This window comes from Thunnus thynnus, chromosome 19, assembly GCF_963924715.1.
Source record: "Thunnus thynnus chromosome 19, fThuThy2.1, whole genome shotgun sequence".
Classification (NCBI taxonomy): Eukaryota; Metazoa; Chordata; class Actinopteri; order Scombriformes; family Scombridae; genus Thunnus; species Thunnus thynnus.
Genome location: NC_089535.1, coordinates 16300901 through 16322124, shown reverse-complemented (window position 1 = coordinate 16322124; position 21224 = coordinate 16300901). Strand labels below are relative to the sequence as shown.

Below are 21224 nucleotides of genomic sequence, written 5' to 3'. Positions count from 1 at the left end.
CTGGCGATTTTCGATATTTTTCTTATTATCAGCAAATCTCACGTGCAGAGCCAAACCGACAATGAACTGATTCTATTCACAAGTATCGTGTGTGTCTTCAAAGTCTGATATGTCTTATTTGTCTGTGCTGTAGACCTCAGTTGTTGTCTAAAAACTATTAAAAACATGCCAATAAGCTACACCATTGCACTGGGTGACGTGTTCCTTCGTCACAAAAACATTACATTACATTTACAGTACTCTCTACCGTAATCGTAACAACGGAGGTCTACGGCACAGAGGTACAAGATATATCAGGCTTTGCATACACACACAATTCATTGTTGGTTTGGCATTGTTGACAATAAGAAAAATATAAAAAATCACCAGCGATATCCTTTAAGGTCAGTATAGAATAAAACTTTACTGATTATCATGTCATCTGAGGTGTAAAGGCAACATACTGGATATATCAAAAAACGTGGTGGTAATTTCTTCCATTATCATTGTGTGCTGCTGTTGCAAGAGAATATGATGCACAGAAACACCAATCAGAAAAAAAGTGTTGCAAGAAGGACAATATTGTTGCTAAAAAACACAGTTTGGGGGAATGTTAGTGCACTACAACTGAAGTAAAGCAAGGGCAGGCCTCAAAAAATATTAAATAACAGACCAAGTCTGATTTGACAAACTGAGTTTTCAACAAATTAGATTTTTTCTGTCTTCCATACTCATAAACATTGTGCATTTGTCAAGAAATATAATACAACAAAGTGCATTACATTCATTATAAGTGATCGAACTTTCAACCTCAGACAGTAAAAAGTGACACAGTGGATGTCATGATTAAAAAAAACAATGCAAACTATATTCACAATATATACATTTTATATCTTCACACATTGCTATGACGTAATCAGCTTGTTACAGGCGGTACTCAAAATAATCAATTCAATCTAGTCCTTGCCTTTCATCCTATATAGCTACAAACTGAGGAAGGGTAAAGATGTAATTTCTCTGCATGGCTTCACTCTTTTCTAACAGATGTGAACGTAAAGTATGTGGGTTGGTGTTTGTGGTATCAATCCATGCATTCACTCCTCGTTGGAAATGGGTGTGACTGACCAAATGTTAGGGGTGAAGTCTCTATTTAGGTTTTGGGGTAAGTTTCAAGAGTCACTTGCTTGCATGTAATGTGTCCTGGAACTTTGTGCTTGTGTAGCGCACATGAAAACCTTTTTTACTGATGCTGTCATCCGAGTGAAATTTTAAAACTATGGCGTCCCCAGCTGAGTAAATCTCCTCTGGAGCCTGAGAAAAAAGAAAAAGATACAAACAAAATTGGAAGAATAGTTGTTTTCAAGCAGTGTTTACTACATAAGAGCAATATTTTTAGCCTTACCCCAGATCCACAATATCGCCCCAGCCTTGGAGACTTGATGTCAGCGCCGTCATACAGCTCCACGTAATCATACCCACAATCTGCCTCCTCCTCAATTTCAAACACTTGGAAGATGATCTCCACTCCGTAACCTTTCTCAGCAGACACTACCCACAGACAGTCGGAGCCTCCGGGGTAGTTGTTATCTCCAAACTGAGCATGAGAGTACAGATCTTTTGTCTTGACCTCGGCTTTAAGGCTTCCTCCGCATTCTGGGAATTCACAACCACAAAATTAGAGGGTCAAAAAGAGGAACTCGTAAAACTGAGGGAAGAATGTAGCTTTTTAAGCACAACAGAAAACAAACCCTGAGTTGTAATGACACATTTTTGGTGTTCTATTCTTTCACAAAAGTATTATTCTTTTTTGGGGGTAGAAAATAGCTTTATGGCTGCTTTGCCCACCTGCTCTGTACGAAGCCTCAAAGCCTCTCTTTTGCACTGAGTTGTCAGAGAAAAAACGTAAGAACATTTTGTTGCCACTGGACATGACAGGAGAAGGCTTCTTGGTGCCACAGAAACGTCCCAGACTCGGGGCACGGGTGTCTCGTCCGTCGTAGATCTCCAGATGGTCGTAGGCACACTCCAGATGAGCCTCCATTTCGATCTCAGTGAAAACCTGAGAATCATTTATGGAGAAATTGAATGAGATATGAATCCAGAATGCAAAATTTTAACTGCTTGTCAGAGCTTTAATTTTGGGTCACGACATACAAGCTTAATTCGATGGCCCGGGGTCGTGGACATAGACCAGGTGCAGGCCTTCTTGCTGGGGTATTTATCGGGCCAGTTGGGGCTGCTGATTGTGCCTGATACACTGTTCACCACATGATCGCAGCCCGCTGAAAGAAGTAAAATAAGTGCTTACAACAATACAATGAAAGCTGCATCACTGAGTGGTCACATCATTTCCTCTTCTTCAACACAAATCCCCTCTGGGGCCTTTTTCCTCTCGATAGACATTCATCAAGGAACGGCAAAATGAACGCTAACAAAAGCTTTCCACACTCAAAGATACATGGGATTTTCCATGTGTGAATTTAAAAGTAATTATTAAATAGGTAATAGGTAAATAGGACATCCTTTGGCCCATTGTTAGAGGGTAGGTTCACCAAAATTAGAAAGCAAAACACCCAAAAGTTTTTTATTTACTTCCTTTCTAGCGCCCAGCCCATATGGGCTTACAAGACATTAGACAATAATAACCAGAATGGCCACATGACAGATCATAATGTACAATTCCACAAATTCAGAAAGAAAGCATTTCGGTACATTTAGTTTACATGGAAGAAGTGTCCTGTTATAATGGATATAATGTTCTCTGTCTTAGCTGCCAAGCTTCTCCTATAAATCTTGCTAGAACAAAAAATCTCCATATTAAAAAGCCAACTCAACATATCAGCATCGGACACCTAAAACAAATCAGGGCTTTTCAATTGGATCTTTTCAAACAAACAGTTCCTCAAGTCATTGTACAAAGGGCAATAAAATACAAAATGAAATTCATCCTTGACAACATCAAGATCACAAAAAAGACATAAATGTCTCTCCTAGTACTAAGTACTAGTTCTTAACTGAGCACACAGGGACCTTTGCCTTCTCTGTACATTTAGCTTTATATATGGCTCTGTATGATAATCGTCTTTGATTTGAATGTAGTTTCTAAGCTTCTTCTCGTGTGCTCAATCTCAGTTAAATATCTTTTTGGTCAGTCTTTCCCCTGGCAACTACATAAGGCGGTTCCATAACCTCACCATTTCAACTCTATGCTTTACATTTCTGCTAGAAATGCTAAATTTCCAGCAATAATCCACCAACAAACTTCCATTCACCTCCGTTGTATTGAGATAGAAATCTCAGACTAGATACCACTAGAAAGAAGTGAGAATATGTTGAGGTTTTTTGCAATGTGGATGAACTGACCTTTTAAATCAAACAGATGAGAGGACAACAGTGATGCATACTGTACCTTCCTTGCAGTCATGTTTATTATCGTGCAACATGAAGCCGCTGCGGCACTGACAGCTGTAGCTTCCGAAGGTGTTCACACATTCATGTTGGCAACCTCCGTTTTCTTTAGAGCACTCGTCTATATCTGTAGAGACGTTTAAAGAAATTAAACTCAAAATTCCTTTTCACAAACATGCGAATGTGATACAATAAGCTGCAGAAAACTTGCACATTTTTTTTAGGCCCAGCTGCAGTGAGGGTAAGCACAAAGGCTTTCTGTATTCTTCAAGGAGGAAGAATGTGGGAGTATTACATTCTGTGTTCAATTATATTCAAGTCTGAAGATCCACAGTTCTGGACCATATCGCAGCAAATCATTTCCTGGGTATGCCTTATGTTAGTATTTTTGAAAACACACCACCATGAATGAGTGTTTTTCAAATGCATCCATTCTGGAAGCTGTTTTAGAAAATAACAATTTTAAGAGTTTAAAAAAGGGCTGGTTCAGTGTGGATGAAAGGCCAAAATGAAGTGAAAAATTGAGCAACTGAGTGTGGTGCCATACTGTCAACCAATCAATAAATACAAAATAAAGAAGGGAGCTGTCTAATCACAAACTTTCACTGTTAATTGAAGCAGTAAATGAGAGGCTCCCATGTGGATTTGTAGAGGAGTTATCACCAATGTTTTAATTACAAAGGAGAAAGCCTGCAGGAAATATATTGGACAAGAAACATAATTAATTCTACGGCTATCTGTGGTCTGACTTTTCGAATCATTCTGCTAAATGGCAAATGTTCTGCAATGAAATATTCTTTGAAATATTAATTTGGAAAAAATGGCAACCATCAGATGAGGCAGTTAAAAAAAGGAATAATTGTGAATAGTGCAAAATGTGCAGGTGATTATGAATATGAATGTAAATATGTAAAAATCTAAGCCTCAAACAAGCTGCACTGCCCTCATTCTGGTGGCAGAAACTGAAGACAGTTGCCTGCATTGTTCTTCAGTGTTGGGTGATGGTATCAGATCTAAACATAAGTGTGCATTACGTAATACTTCTGAAATAGTTCCTTCCTCAATACATCATGACTTACCAGAAAAGAAATGAGCCTTGAAGCCCCTCTTGGAGACAGTGTTGTCAGACTTGAACTCAATCCTCATGTTGTTGTGCTGGGAAGTGATGACCTCAGGTTTCTCTGCTCCACAGAACTTCCCATGAAGCTTTGAGTCTGAGCTCAACCCACTGCGCACCTCCACATAATCATACTTACACACCTGATGGTAAACACTAGAAAATTTTACTCACTATCAAGGACAAAGAAGAACTGGCCAGTGAAACTGTCATGTCATCTGTAGGTTATCTGATAAAGCCTCTGCAGGTAACTTACATCGTTGCCTTCAGTCTCGAACACATCGAACACCAGGGTGATGCGGTACTGAATGGGTGCCACCAGCTGCCACACACAGTTTTTGTTGGGTGGGTATTCTTTGGGCCACCCAGGGGTGGTGAGGGAGCCATTCAGCTTGGTGATGAAGCCACCGCAGGCAGCTGCTGGTGGGAGAAAGCACAGATTTTAGTGGTACAGTAGAAGTGTGAGGGAAAAACACTTTACAAATTCAAAAATTACCAATTTGTGACTTTGTTAATTCTTAAACCTACTCATGACTCCTTTATATGCAGAAAAAGTAAGCTTTTTAATTTTCAGGCTATTAATTAATTAGTAAATGACAAGAAATAACTACTTAATAAACAAGTAATAACCAACTGCCATAAGAGGATATTGTGGTACTGGAATTACTCAGTAATGGTAAAAAATCAAACAAGTAAAATTTCAAAAAATCAGGGAATGCATCAAATTGCATGGAAGAGAAATGCAATTCCTGTTTATTCTGTCTTAATCAAATCAGTGACCTAACAGACTGTCAAAGACTCACAGTGATGTTACAGCAAGGAAGCACTGCTCTCTTGTGGTCAAAGAGTAAAATGCTACATCTCAACACTGGTGTGTTCCTTATAAACACGTGTACTAGTGGATTCATGCAACAGATAAAATACCATATATAACTTCCAGTTTTCATCTATCTATCTGATGACAAAAATACTTTTTGACTTTGTTTTCAAAGTTGATGCTTTCCAGCTGCTGCCCTCAGGCCTGTCTGACAGAAGTTTTTTTTGGTTGTAGACAGGAACTTAAATCAGCTACTCTTGAGCCTGTTGACCGGCCGGGTTCAGCCGCTGAATGGGCCTGAGGATGAATGTACTCAACTGGGAACAAATGTCAACTACAGTTTGCGACCCTGCATGGCCTCCTCATTGGGTTACAGTTCTCAGTGGGTCTTTCAGTTGCTTTTCTCACTTTATCCCAGAGAAGCAGTGTCCATGCACAGTGTTTTATATTATGTTTGTATTATTTCAGCCACCTTATGTGGAATAGATTATTAGATGAATGTAGAATGTGCTGAACTAGCTTGCAGACCTTTTGATGTTGTGGCAGTCTAATGGCAGATTTAAGATAGCGTGATGAGTCGTGCTCTACACTCACTCTCACAGCTGCGTCTGTCCGCTGCCAGCTCATATCCAGGGTCACAGGCACATCTGTAGCTGCCCAGCGTGTTCAGACATCGCTGCTCACAGTGACCGTTGTCAGGTCTGGAGCACTCGTCCATCTCTAGCAAATGAGAAATCACACAAATTTGTTTTATGTGCCAGACAAAAACATCACCTGCCACATGTGCAAACCAAAAGTCATTTTCACTGCTGGAAATGACCTTCTAACCTTTAAAGAAGTTGGCTGCAAACCCAGCTTTGTTGACCGATCCATCAGATACAAACTTCAGCCAGAGCTGGTTGGAGCTGCTTTTCATGTCGTCTGGTTTGTCATAGCCACAGAAACGGCCGAGCAGCGGGCTGCTCTCCGAACTGCCATCCCTCACTTCCACGTAGTCATAGGCGCAGCTGTCGTGTCTCTCAGTCTACAGTCAAAACAAGGACAGTGAAGTTTGCGAAGAGACTCTACAGCAGATCAGATGTTCTCTCTCTTGCCTTCCATTTTCTAAAAGAACAAGGCAAATCTACTCTACTGCTTTCTTTTTGAAATGGTAACAGTGTTTTACTTCTTACTTTACTTCTCTGGGTGACCTTAACAAAATTTGTTTCTGCAGCAAGTATATTTTACAAATTAAATATGTTCATACCTCAGTAATCCACCTACATTCAACTTTAACCACCATTCATTGCTGTTTGTTTTCATCTTTCCATACAATGTAATTAATAGCAACTAAGGGGATTTTACCTCAAACGACTGAAATGAGAGGCCAACGTCGAAACCTTCTGCTACTGTGATTTTCCACACACACACTTTGTTGGACTGGTAGTCATCAGGATAATTGGGGGATTGGATCTGGCCGCTGTCCCGCTTCACCTCTCCCCCACAGATGGCTTCACAGGAGGTGAGAAGTGAGATTAATGGCAATTTGTTTAATCCAGAGACGGGCTTTCTACACTTCTACCTTCAGCTTACCATGTGGAAACAAATGTAAAACTTATTGCAACAGCTGACGATTCAAATGAGAATGTAGCAAATGTAAAGTAAAATTATGACATTGTCTATGTTGTACCTTCGTAGACCGCTGAAAATCCTTTGCCCACCCAGCTGCTGCTGCTTCTGAATTCAATCCACAGTCGACTGTCAGTTGAGATGATCGGATCTGGAAGTATGTCTCCACAAAAACGGCCTGTTGTAGTACATGAGAAAATAATGACACCGTCTGTCAGTAAGTACTTCACAGTGCTCAGTACTGAGTATCACATCTGTTTGTCATATATGATGACAGGTTTTTGGATGATTCTCGTGGTTAAGTTAAAGTTAAAGACCTTTCAAAGGAGCTTTTCTCCAGTATCCATCTCGGACCTCCACATGGTCATACCAGCACAAATGACTCCTGAAGAGGTCCATGGAGGTAAAATTCAGAACAATCTAAGAGACAGATGGAGGGTGAGTGGTTACAAGAAACATCTGATATCAAGATTTAACAGCTAGCTAGATTCACGAGATTCACAAGAGTTGATCAAATAAACTTAATTAATCAAACACAAATGACAACAACACAGTGTTCTCCTCTTTTTGTTTGACATTTTTTAACTGACAAAGAGCTATCCATGTACTGATTTTTGACAATTCTATTTAAGTGACGGGAAACTTTAAGAGACTTTCAAACCAAGAAACTGTCTGATTGAAATGTCTTCATAATTGAGGTAACAGTGTTGTTTCTATGTAAAGCTGCTGAGTTACAGTTATATGATGATTGGACTATACTGATGATATAAATCTTAGGAAGATTCATTCACCCTCTGATTGATGTTAAAGCTGCACAACATGATAAATATCTACAGTATATCATGATAAATTGTCACATTGACCTTGATAATAATTTTCATCTGCACATCATATGTCCTTTCATATGACAGATATGTTTGTCACAATAATTGCAGAATTAGTAACAATTTAAGAGATTCTGCGTTGGACCGATTGGACTGGTTGTTTAATTTCTCATTTTAATGACCATATATGGGATTAGGACAATTTATTTATTAAAAATGTATTATGAATGAGTAAATAAGAGCATTAATCAAATTAGTAACTTGACTGTCTGGTACTTATTGAATTAATGCATCCACTTATTTGTCATTGCTCACCTTCTCTCCAGGAGTGACAGAGATCCTCCACACACAGTGAGCGTATGCTGAGTAGCCGTTGGGGAAACCAGGGGAAGAGAAGTTTCCGGTACTCTCCTGCAGGCTGTCCCCACACTCTGTCATAACCACATGACATCAACACAATTATACTGTGATTAAGAGAAATAACATCACAATAACAAGTCCCAAACTGAAAAACGGACAAGGTTTTGATTGTCACAAGTTATATCTAGTCAAAATCTGCAATGCCTAACTAAAATTAAAGTCTGATGTCATATTTTTGGATTTATTATGAGGCGATTATATTGTCTACACATCAAATGCATCTTACTTGTGCATTTGTAGAGTTTGCGGGCTTGCGAAATGTCCCCTTTGCTTAGCCTGGTCCTCTGTCCGATTGGTGGCCGGGCTCCATTGACATCATAACGTGGCAAGATTGTGTCTAAGAAGACGCCTCTGTGTCAGAAAAATCACAAACCTGAGCAATTCATTGCTTAGAGAACATCTAACGATCCAAAAATCAATAAGAGCACAAAAAGGCTGATGAGAAATAACATCTAACTGCATACATGTGCAGGAAAATTTGGTTCCCAAAAGTTCTCACAGAATGACGGATTCTTTCAGATCCGACTCCTGCTCAACACCTTGATACTTTATTGATTCTGATAATCTCTCGCTGGGTTTGGAGCTCACTCTTGCACAGTTCCCATGGTGATGCACCCGTGAATGACAGGCATGTGTAAACAGAGCGCTCTGAATGGGGCTTTTCGCCGGTGCCAGCCGGCTCAGTGGAGCCCGCTCCTGAATGCCAGAGAAAAAAGGCCACTCCAGCCCAAAGGCCTTGGCAGTTCAAAAAGCCTGAACTGCCAGGCCTTTATTTAGCTTGGCATGCCTCCATGACCCAGACCAGCAAAGCGGTTATGGAGGTAAAAAACCAAAGCACAGAGAAAGGCAACAGGGCAACAACATGCACGAGACAGCAATGAAAAGGAGACTGGTGTGAGACCATTTCTGTGACAATAAAGGACCAAATCCCCCGAGGTTTCCTTTAGAGCTTGTTTAGCAGAGCCAAATAAAAGGACAAACACCAGGTCAGTGTGGCAGCAGGGCTGTTTATGTATTACACAAAGATGGATTGTACTAAGGATGTCTCAGAAGCAAGGTAGTCATGGTGGTGGTCTGGGTAAAGAAGCAGGTTGGTGCACACCAACCATGTCACTACAACATCAACAATGCTCAACAATTAGGCTCTTGAGAAAGGCATTTACCCAATAACCCAATAGCCCCAGTGGAGCTGTTTAATGACCTTTAATGGTACAGCTCTCAGGTAAGTGAATGCAGCTCTGTTAATGTGACCAAAAGTAAGCCAGAAAACTCAGGAAACTCACACCTGGGAAATAAAACTAACTTAAGAAAAGAAAATTGTGTAAAGCATTACAAAGCTTCACATGCCAACCTGGAAAATGTATTCCTTGCGTAATGCATGATGCTGCCAAAGTCGTATACCTCCCCAAGTGAGTCAACCTCACCCGGCTCCATCTTCAGGAAGTTATACTCCTGTCCTATTGATACACACACAGTCATTGGACTAAATGCAAGAAGAAACATCTGGACGGTCAGTGAGCACAACACACATACATTCACACTTATTCATGTCTACCATGCATTTCACCAAGCCACACATGCAGTACCTTGTTGGATGTTGTCTCTGATGATGCTTACATGCTCGTCACGGTCCGGACGCGTGTGTTCATGCCAGAAGCCAATTACATGGCCGAGTTCATGTACCACAATGCCAAACTTGTCACAGTTCTTTCCTATAGAGATGGCCTGAGGGCCGCCACCTCTCCTCCCCACGTAGGAACAACACCTGCAAGGTGTGACACTGTTCAGGTCCACATTGTGGAGTACCTAAAACAAACACTGATTCTCTACACAATGTGAAAAAGACTGTACCAGTGTGTGTGCAAGTTTTATTTCTCATTAATAAAGCATCTATACTTCTCATTTTTCAAATGCAGGTATTAGTATACGGTTTTGGATATGTACTTTAGGTCTTTAGCTGCTAAATGCTTCACTATGTTCACCAGCTAATCGGCCATTCAGTGCTGGGCAGGTAGCGTACAAGCAGTTTTTAGAGATTGTTTGCTAAAAATAGTTGCCTGCTGATGGAAATGATGCTGATAAGAGTAGTGAGAGTGAATCAAAACAGAAAGGTTGTGGGCCAAAAAACCAAAACAATGAGCTGAAAGACAATAAAATGCTGATAATTTGTGTGTTTTCATAACAACAAGTGACATCTTTCACATATACATGTCATTTGATCCCTTGTTTATTATAAAAATATTGATTATTGCTGCGTTTTTAAGCACAGATTCATATAAAAAGTCTGCCCTGCATTATCTCATGATTATACTGTTACTTGGACAAAAATGAATGCAGACTTGATGTGTGTTGTGATGGATTAAACAGCTCACACAAGCTTATAGAGTCTGCTAATTGACTTTCACATCGTATGAAAATGAATGGAAAACCAATGGATCCCTAGAACAGCGTTTAATATATTGGATTTGTAGTAAAAAAAAATCTGGGCTCTTGTGTTCCTCTGTCTTATAGGCTGAAACATCATTTATTTACAAATCTTTTCATGAATCAATAAATATATAACCTGCAAACAAACAAAATAACTTTTTTAAAATTGGTTAATAAGCACTCAACTCACCCACAAGGTCTGTAGGTGAAAACAATGTAGCTTTCTTCAGTTGTCCTCTCAGTGAACGTTACACAAGTGTGCCGTTCCCAGTGACGCATCGCCTGACGGAAAATGGCTCGCTGACTGCCTGGAAGGAAACTCTGGATTAGAGTCTGACAGCCTCAGGATGCCAGAAGACATGGCAATGTCTGGCTGTTTATATGACACAAATTTCTTGTAAGAACAGATGAAAAATGGTTGTGTTTACTCATAACTCACCACTGAAATTCCCACTGATCATGTATGGTATGATGCCGTCCGGCCAAACTCGCTCAGGTCTGGAGGTAGCCGCCCTCCTCCAACGATGGAGTGTGTGTCTGTCTGCAGCTCTCTTACTTCTGACACTCTCATTGGAGGTGGAACTGTTAACTGTAACAAGTGCATCGGAAATCTTTTCACTTGGATCTCAAAAGAGTTCAAATAGCCTAAAAAGTCAGTCAGAATTATTTATATATGAGTAAAATAATTTCTCCTTTGATACCTGAGTCTGTTTGGTTGGTCTGGACGGTGTGTCGTGCACCTTCAGTGTTGTGGACCTCTTTAAACAAGAGAAGGTCATCTTCATCCAGGGCAATATCTCCCAAAAATGCAGCTGGGGAAGACAGAATACACACAGATAGACTGTTACTTTATAAAGCTGTATGTTAAAATGTTGAAACAATAAACTCTGCTATCAACACATTTATACATACAAGACTGTAGTGTGGGCAACTTTTTCTATTAACTATGGTTCACATGAATACTTGTTTGTGAAATGGTTCGCTTGTAGTGAGAATTATTACCCACGTCTGCAGTTCCCCTCAACTATACGGAGCTTTATAGCTTCTTTCAGCTAACGTTTTTGGTTTTTCAACCCACAACTTTACTGTTTTGGGTCACTCTCACATACCTGCCCAGCACCAAATGGCAAGCAGACACAGTTAGCAGCCAGCTGGTGATCATAGTGGAGCATTTAGCAGCTAAAGAGACAGATATTTCCCTCAGGAGATGGTGGAGACCAAAACCGGAGATAAAAGGAGGGTGACTATTGGACTTCAAGTACATTGGCCAGGTCACCAGAAATGACTCTAAATGAATGATAATGCTGCTTGTATCTCTGTAAGATCATCATACCAACAATATGATGATAATAAGTCAGTGTTGTGTTTTCAGATTGTTTCTGCTGCTGCCAAACGGCCAAGTTATGACAGGTTGAAATGCTCCAAGAATGTGACATTTCTGAAAAAGAAGCTAAGTGGTTTGAAAGTAGAAAACCTAATCTGAAAATAGGAAACTAAATTTTGATAAAATATAATTCTAAAAATCATGTAGCCAATCACCAAACTCCCACTATTAGCTCACTAGCTTACACTCACTAGCTAACTATATACAGTCAAATAAATTTTACTTATATAGCCCAATATCACAATTTTGCCTAAAGGGGCTCTACAGTCTGTACTACCCTACCATGTTGTTCGAACAGTGAGTGAAATGAATTGCTCCATACAACAATTTCTATAAATTTTTAAACTTTCAGTAAAACGTCGCCTGCAGACAGAAGCTAAAACTCACTGTAGGATTTACTGTGTCTTTAAGTGAATACCTCTGTCCTGAAAAGAGGCCCGAACAGGACTCCATGTGTCTGTTTGATCAGCAAACAGACACTGCACACAAACTGGTACTGCACACAAACTGGTACATATTGGAGGGCTGTCTGTCCAGCTACTGTGTCATTTTAAAGAATGAAGATGTGCACTGAATATTTTACAGGACTGTGATCACACTGTGCTGGACTGTGCGATGTTGCTGAAGAGCTACTTACAACAGCAACATACAAATCAGCATTTTGTGCCCACAATGGCGGCACTATTGTTATAGAAGCTTTTTTATGAATGGCCTATACAGTCGATGATGTCTGCACAGCATGTCCCCTTTCTTTACCAGGCTTCATTTTCAATTAAGTCCAAATTTATACAACTCTGTTTTACTATGGTAGCCTTGGTCAATAAACAGGGACACACTATTATCCACATGTATATTTAATTAATAGATACAGTGAAACTCTCAAATTCCCTTAAGCGCAGTGTTTCGGTGACATATTTCCTGCAACAACTTGCTCTTAAATGTTCAGCAACTGATTAACTTGGGGGTGAAGTCCTGTACATATAGAGCAAAGACCTTTATGTGCCTGATAAGGTGAAGTAGTGCATTATTTAACAGCGTTATAACATGGACTAAACATATTTCTCTACCTGTCTAATCATCAGGAGAAAATGTGTTCTCTGAAATTAGTCTCTTGTGATCAACCAGCTGGATTGTAATTATCCACTGCACACTCTATTAATACAGTGTGTTTGTTTTGTGTGTGTGTGTGTGTGTGTGTGTATGTGTGTGTGTGTGTGTGTGTGTGTGTGTGTGTGTGTGTGTGTGTGTTCAGCAGCATGGAGTTCCCAAACTTATGCTTCACCATTTCTACAGCAGCATAGAAAGCTAAAAGAGAGAAAAGGTGGATCTGTGCCACAGATGGAAGACATTAAAGTAACAATAACAATTCTTCAGAATTTTATAATCATCATTGTCCTTCCGATCATTGTTATTACTCACATTTTTGAAACTGTTGTCACATGTGGTGTGATAAATAATGACTTGATGTGTTTATCAACAGTGTAGTGCAGAGAGTGAGAGATGGAAACTGGTGGTGTTGAGATTGAAAAACAGGCAGAGGTAGTGAGACAACCTCTGTTCTCAATATGGCAAATCAATCAGGATGAAAATAGTTTATTTTTCAACCTCACTTTCTGAGGATTGGGAAAAAGAAGAGCAATCATCAGTAATCACAACAGAAAGAAAACAAACAAGAAGGAAGGATGATTGTCTCATAGCTTAAAGTGGTGTGACGGTGCAGTGCGGTGTACCCAGTTTCATTTATTGTGGGTCACTGGGATTTAGAGAGTAAAAACACACTCTGATGACCACCTGTTGCAGCACTGAATCAAGTGACATTGAATCAACCACAATAGACACCTGCCAAGATGGCAGAAAGGCCTGCAATAATTCAAAAACACCCATAGTCTCTTAATATGTTTGACAAATATCTACCAGATTAAATTGATTTTCTGCACATGTTTTACAGATTTAATTCTTGTCATGGAAACTGAGCTCACATCCAGTATTAACTTTAGGAGGTTAAATAGAAACCAGCATGGTGAAATGTTTGTTGAAATACTATTTGTATGAAGAGGTATTTGATGAAGTGTGTCTACTTGAATGACACCCAGGCTTCATCCTGATGCCAATATTAGGATTTTCTGGCTCCAGTAACTGACAAATACATGACACTGAGTGGTGAACTCAAATCCAGGCTTCAAAACATCTTTTCTGACACATATAATGAACATCACACACACACTAGATCCATGTTTTCTCCTGTATTTCTACCATACATCCTGCATAAGTCAAGCAGAACAGCTCACCAGAGTCTTTCCCATTAAATACCTCATTTAGCCGTGTGATGTAACAACCATTGAAAGCCTGAAAGTCTAAATGAAAAGACGTAGCGGGCCCTGTGTCAGCCTTTGAAGTGAATTCACTCATGCAAATGGTGACTGTAAATGACTGTCACCCCTGCGGTGTGCACCCCATGCCCCGAAGCCAGAGGGATTTCACCGGCGTCCAGCCGAGGACGGCTCTGGCACGGCCTCAATGACCTCTAGTCTCCAGGCAACTGCCTCGGAGAAGAGTGGTGTGTTTTGGAAGTTGCAGAAGTCACAAGTGAAAAGGGACCCCGACCAGCTGGAGGCCCCCCAATAACCAAAGTAATTGTTTGGCATATAAGATGACGGAGAAAAAAAATTGTTGCATTTTCTTGAACAGTCGAGAAGGCTCATTACAAAAGGCATGTCAGATTGATTTACACAATCAGAGACAGTCCGGCGGCTTCATGACAATAAATTCAGATTTAACTTTTAATTCATAATGCATGATATAAACATCATCATCAGTGTCCAGTGTATCTGCATATCTATTATCAATACAGTGTGTTTTGCTAATGTAAAGTAGATCATTTAAACATGTCAAACTTCTAAATGATGACTCATTAATTAATGTTACCAAATCTTAAAATATTTCTACTTTTAGGTTTGACAGCTGCTAAAAAGTTGTTAGTATTGAGGTGGAAGCCTCCCCATAAACTTCAGATTTCCCAGATGGATTCTCTCATTATTAGACATCATCTCTCTGGAACTCTCTATAGCTCGGACCAACGGTGCGAAGGGAGATACCTTGTCCAAGGTACTGGAGAAAGATAAATTAATCTAGCACAGATTGGGAAATAATGTTTGACTGAATACAAATGTTTATACCATCATCGCTATATGGTCTAATATGTTTTTTCTGTGGTATTTTATGGCACTTATAACTGATCTTTCTTTTGATTTTTCTTCTTTGCCTTACCCATGTGCAATCCAGGGTCGGGGAAGGGAAGAAGGGGAAACTTTAAAGACTGGAGGAGCAAAGAAGAGCCCTTGTCGGACAGTTAATGAATGTCATATTGTACATGGATTAACAAGAGTATCATTTTTCTATGTGTATATTAGAATAATATATGTCCAGTAGTTAGTAGATTTGCTGTTATATTCAATCTAACCTCTACTGAAAAACAATAAAAAATAATAATTTGATCACAAAAAAAAAACATGTCAAACTTGACTCCCTTTAAAAATGCGTATGATCCCTTTAGCTTGAGATCAGTTGACTGAAGGTGATTTGTCTTTACCAAGGCCACAATATACTTTACAAGTAAAACAAGGTGAAACAGATTAGCTAACATATGGCAGGAAAAAAGCGAGTAAATACAAAAGATCCAAATATTTCCATCAAATACAGTAACATATGAAGAAAGTATAGGTTCGACTATGAAAGTATTAATGTACAGACACAGAGACTGTTCAGGTGCTCTCTGTAGTACATCATATCATCTGTCTATTAAGACTGGAGCTGCTCTATATTAATCTAAACTGCATGTATCAATGATAACTGTACTGTCTGCTGTGTCGAGGAATCACCTCACCAGCCTTTGAAAAGTGACTTCAGGTAAGTTATGTTCTTGATTTCAGCTGAACAAAAAAATGATTCATCTAATTACAATTAAATTTCATTGTTATTGTTTGGCTGTTTTGTATTATTGGTTTATACATTAGATAGTGGGTTGAAATGAGGTCATTTTAATATTTTAATCAAATGACATAACAATGACCTGCACCAATAAATTACAAGATTATGGAGCACTTACTTCTTTTTTTTTTTTTTTTTTTTTAGCTCTTTTGCATTTAAATATTGATATTTGCACATGTTTCATCCTTAATTGCCACAGCCCTCACATGCAGGCTACATCATTGAGATCTGCATTTAACTTGTAGCCTATATATCTGCCTAGTCCACTGTAATTAGTGCCTGAAGGCTTTATGAGTATTGACCAAAAGGCTTACACACATAGCAAGAAATGCAAAAGATGAACACATTCGCAGAGGAGATGAAATCCACTTTACCAGCTTTACAGGGATCCTTGTAGTCGATTGCATCAACGAGGTAGGTAAAATTTGTGTCCATAAACTCCCAATCAACTGCCAGAGAGACGCGCAGACCGCACAGCAGGAACAAAAATGTTGGAGCGACTGCCATTATTTTTTGGTAAAACATCTAAGCAGGAATACGAGTTAATGGGCGCTGGGAATTGTTAGGGGGAAGAGAAAAGAGCTCAAAAAGTTCCTCGACAGCGGCGGTGTGATTTTAGAAACACGGCGCTGTTTTCTCACGTCTCCATTCTGCTGCAGTGATTCGCTGACATACAGGACCGAGAGCAGAGCTCACACAGCTCACTGCAAAACACACACATCCATGCATCTGAAGTCAGAGAGGAACTTCACCTGCTGCACACATATGGCTTATGAACATTAATGTGATGTGTAAGCAGTTAAGCCTCATTTAATCTTTCGTTCTTTCTTTCTGTTTTTAAATGATATATTATTTTGTTTTGTTTTAGTGGATCATACAGGATTATTTTGGAGTCTAGATTAAAGATAAGTAGGATATTAAAAAGGAAATTTCTAGCTATAATCTGTACTTGCACACTTTGCACAGAAACAGTTAATTGACCTGATACACCACCTGCAGGCTGCAGGACCTGCACACACACACTTTCTATAGTGTGTGGAGACACAGAGCGAGCCTATATAACATTTTAAGAGGCAAAAAGGATGCACTTACTGAGGAACTGTCGAACATCCTCTTCAGCTGGTCATCCATTGATTTAAACCAAAATGTAAACTTATGCATTTAATTAAAAGTTAAAAAGTTTGTCTACTTCAATTGTCAATCAACAATCCTGTTTTCTGCTCTTCATCTCAGACACAGTGTCATTCAATGATGGCAAGAGAAGATTCAGCCTCCTCTATGAACTGCTTTTTATACTGGCACACACACAGAGGACTGCTGCCATGATTTTTTTTTTTTTTTTTAATGGGTGAAAGGCCAAACTGCTGTCACCAGTTTAGTTGGTTTGGTGTTATGCGGTCTCTCGTCTGCAGCAGCCACAGTTGCTTTGAGATCATCTCAGTTTTTTAACCATCTTCAAAGGCTGGTGGAAAATTCAAGTCTCAAAATGGCCCTTTTTTATTTAAGTCACACAGACGTTATGTGTGTTTTGCAACGACAGTGTCAATATAGCATCTCTGGGCTCACATTAGAAGCAAAAGCTGTTTTGAAGATACAATTTCATATGACCATCGGATTTTTTTTCCAACTCTTTAAATTCACAAATAAGCTTATTTCTCAAAATGCAAAACCATTTCCTGCTAATATGGGCTCAGATGTGTCATTCTCGGCCAACAATGTATTTTCTCTTCTAGTTTATAGGACTTGTTTACATAAGTTTGTATATTGGCACTGTTGGTGTGCTCTTTTAACATGTTCCCACAGGCTTCTTGTGCTCTGGTTGCCTCTCATACACTTTTCAGTGTGTAAAATGGACTTTGACAGACAAGTCAATTCAACCTTCTTTGTTGTTTGACTTTTCCAATCAACAGAAATCACACAGGCTATCACCACTGTGTCTGTGAAGATTTGGTGAACTTGGGTAGTTCAGTACGAGTTAGTCATGTTGACACTATTCTATTCTATTCTTTAAACCATTGGCGGCGGCAGGGGTGGGCTTCCGGGGCTTAAGCCCCAAATGTTTTCAGCAAAGCCCCGAATCTTTTTTTTTTCCAATTCACTTTCTGTTATTAATGCATGGTATTCATTTGAAACTCATATCAATGCTACGGTGGAACCAATGTCTTTTTATGATTGTGGTTGGAGGGATTTCCTGACGGAGCATAAGTCGAAGAGCGCCAGCCCTGCCCTGCACCTGCAACTTATCACCAACTTATGTAATAAGCTTCTCCATTCATAGATATAACAAACCTTTTCAAAAAGAAAAGCCTCTTCAGATGGAGTCATTTCATCAGGTTTGCATCAACAAGACAGTTGGAGGGGGCATGGTGGGAGTGGCATGAGCCGCAATTTGTGTCAAAACCCCTACTCCTCCTTTGAGCCATAACTCAGTAACACACAGACAGAATACTTATATTGCTATATTTAGTATGACTTACATGTTACAATGTTCTGCTTAGAATTAATAGAAAAAAGACGCTCCCTCAAACACCACAACTTACCTGACAATCATCACATTTTTAAAGACATGTATTGAGATATATAAAATTACTCTGCTTGGATCAATAATGTGTGTCTAATATGTTTTTTCCACAATAAAAGAATAATTACCACTTTAAAATCCTTAAAAGGCATCTACTGCTTCTGCCTAATTAAAAATTTCAGAATCAATGAATATGCAAATATTTTTAATTTCAAAAGTTTAAGTGTTGGACATGATGTCTCCTACTTCACTGAAAAGTCAGTTCTCAGTGTTTGTGCACTGGAGGTTTCAAGTTTCCAAATCACATTTGTGTGTCAATTGAATATTGGACCATGATTGGCTCCAAACTAGGTGTGATGTCACAAATGATGCTCATAGTCCTGCCCCTTGACAATCTGATTTTCAATGAGCAATGAGAGAAACTTTCCACTTTCAGCAGATAAATATGAAAACAGCCTTCAAGTGTCAAACATCATTCTGCACAGAGAAGCTCAAACATCCAACTGTAGGAACAAGAAGAAAAAAAAATTACTGAGTGGACGGCGACTTTAAGTTTTCTTCAGTTTCAAAGTCATCCAGTGATAGTTGTTTCTACATCTATGGCTGCACTGCAAACAGGAACTACTAATAGCTAATTCAGTAAACTTTAAGTGGTGACAATTTGCCAAAATGTAAACAAATACAGACTAAAATCAGGGATAAAGTTGTAGCCCAAAACTAACTCACTGGCAATGTTATTATTCCTTTTTACATCCCCTAAAGCATTCTGGGAACTGTAGTTTCAAAACTGAGAGCATGATTGTCCCCCAAATCAAAGTAACATAAAGAATAATAATAGTGTGACAAAATCCATAAATATCAACCTTGTCATGTTGTACTATGAATATTTTTATGACATCACTAATGCTCTAATATTTCTGAAACACTCTCCTCTCTCCATTCATATACTGAGACTATTATTAGTGACCTGGAGCAGATTGGCTTGTTGACTTGTTTAAAGTTAGCTAATGGTGTTTAAATAGGTTGAATGAGGCTTCTGTCATAATCACATAAAGCATGAAAATAGGAAAGCTTTCATGAGAACATGTAAGCATGATGATAAATGCTTAAAATATTCCAGCAGCTGTTTCAGTTTTGTTGTATTGAATGATCTAAACTTAAGCTGGGTTGTGAATTGTTTTCATTTCAGTTTAAACTATATTATTTTTTGAATGTTTCATCTTCTTATAAACATCTAGTTTTACATTAATATGAGTTAGATATTTCGTAAATTGTCTTATTAATGATGAAGGATAAGGTTAGAGGATGTTGTATTACTATACAGATGGAAAGCCCCCTGAGGCAAATTTGTGAATTGCATATAAATATGAATAAAACTGACTTGACTTGCTGTGCCACAGATGAACCAAAAGGGAGAGAAAAAAGACATCAGCTTCTGGAAACAGACCTGCAGCTAGGAACAGGAAATTGAGAGGATGAAGCCTCAGTCCAGCAGCAGCAGCATAGCTACCAGTCCAAGTCCCAGTCCAGCAGCAGCCTAGTTATCCAGATAGTGACAGATTAGGACAGATAACATGGAGGCTTCAGGAGTGGGTGAGTTTTGTTTAAAATGCTAGATTTTTTCAGTTAATTACGTGTTTCCGATTGTTCTGCTACGTTAACGGTGGCAAAATAAGTTTTGACTGGCAACTGTTGGAGGCAAGAGGGAGTTTTTATGTCTATTAAAGTTAAAACAGCATCTAACAATAGTGTTTGAGGTTACTGTTTATCGTCCCTTTTTACCAGAATGAGATTGTGGTCAGTTAAGAAAGCAACAGAAGAGCAGGGAGAGAAAATGAGGCAGACAGCAAGTGGTGCAAGAGAAACAGGTGACATACAGCAATTGAATAGTCAAAGTGTAAAGGAGGCTAGTTCATATTAAAAGATCTGGTAAACATTTTGTTCATTTTTTATATTTTATCTTTTTTTCTTTAACCTGTATATGAAAAAAAGAAGGATGTTGTGTATACTAACTCTTTGTAAGAGTTTGGCAGCGTCAATCAATATCAATCTGATGGACTGGGTGTGATAGTGTATTCAGATGTGATAATTTCCTCATGCACTGTTGATAGGTTCTTAAGAAAATAACTGCTAAATAATTTACTTTGTCTGGTTTGGTATGTTAAAGTTTTGTGATCATAACATGAAAATACATTTGAATAACTGATTCACTAATAGTGATACCAGTGTGTATTAGTAGACTTACCTGACTGGTTCAGAGATGTTTGTATATTTGGCATATCATGTGTCAGTGGTATTATTTTTATTTCATTTTGTCTTTATGTCAGTTGGACGTTATTTGGCTTTAATGGTCACTGTATCAAAAGTTACATTTCACAGTGTGTATAAAATTATTTCGCATCTTGGAAGATTAAACTTCTCACATTTTAATGTGCGCCACATTTGTGATACTTTGTGAGACTCATCCACAGGGTTCTGGGCTAAACCCTGGATCTCTTCTGACCCTTGAACCGCCCCGCCTTTAAACAGAAAATCCAAGAATGTCTGTAATACAGTGAATCAGCTTGGCAACATATATAATCTGACAAAAAAACCAAAACAAAACACATATTCTGCCCCTCTTTATATACATACAAACATTAATTGGAGGAGCAGCAGATCAAAGCTGATCAGTGATGAGCCACAAGTGTGGAAAAACACGGGAGTAGACCAAGAGCACCTGTGGAAAGGTG

General features: G+C 39.0%; 1 protein-coding gene across 1 annotated transcript; it reads right to left on the bottom strand.

The window, feature by feature from the left end:
- Positions 1–55: 55 nt before the first annotated feature.
- Positions 56–16759, bottom strand: LOC137170740 (bone morphogenetic protein 1-like). The gene is made up of 20 exons (XM_067574297.1): positions 16346–16759; positions 11302–11412; positions 11040–11189; positions 10791–10908; positions 9760–9938; positions 9525–9630; positions 8400–8524; positions 8069–8184; positions 7247–7349; positions 6991–7107; positions 6666–6811; positions 6150–6345; positions 5916–6041; positions 4761–4921; positions 4467–4647; positions 3389–3514; positions 2134–2261; positions 1825–2038; positions 1382–1632; positions 56–1290 (listed from the first exon to the last, which is right to left on the bottom strand). Exons 1-20 carry the CDS (start codon positions 16494–16496, stop codon positions 1156–1158), a joined length of 2940 nt encoding a protein of 979 aa, XP_067430398.1. The 5' UTR covers positions 16497–16759; the 3' UTR covers positions 56–1155.
- Positions 16760–21224: the final 4465 nt, after the last annotated feature.

Excerpts from the sequence above, each read along its gene's own strand:
- LOC137170740 (XM_067574297.1), bottom strand. The coding sequence starts at position 16,496 with ATGTTTTACCAAAAAATAATGGCAGTCGCTCCAACATTTTTGTTCCTG. Across the intron at positions 11,190-11,301 it reads GACCAACCAAACAGACTCAG|TTAACAGTTCCACCTCCAAT; the intron begins GTATCAAAGGAG and ends CACTTGTTACAG. Across the intron at positions 4,922-5,915 it reads GGACAGACGCAGCTGTGAGA|CTGCCTGCGGTGGCTTCATC; the intron begins GTGAGTGTAGAG and ends TCCCACCAGCAG.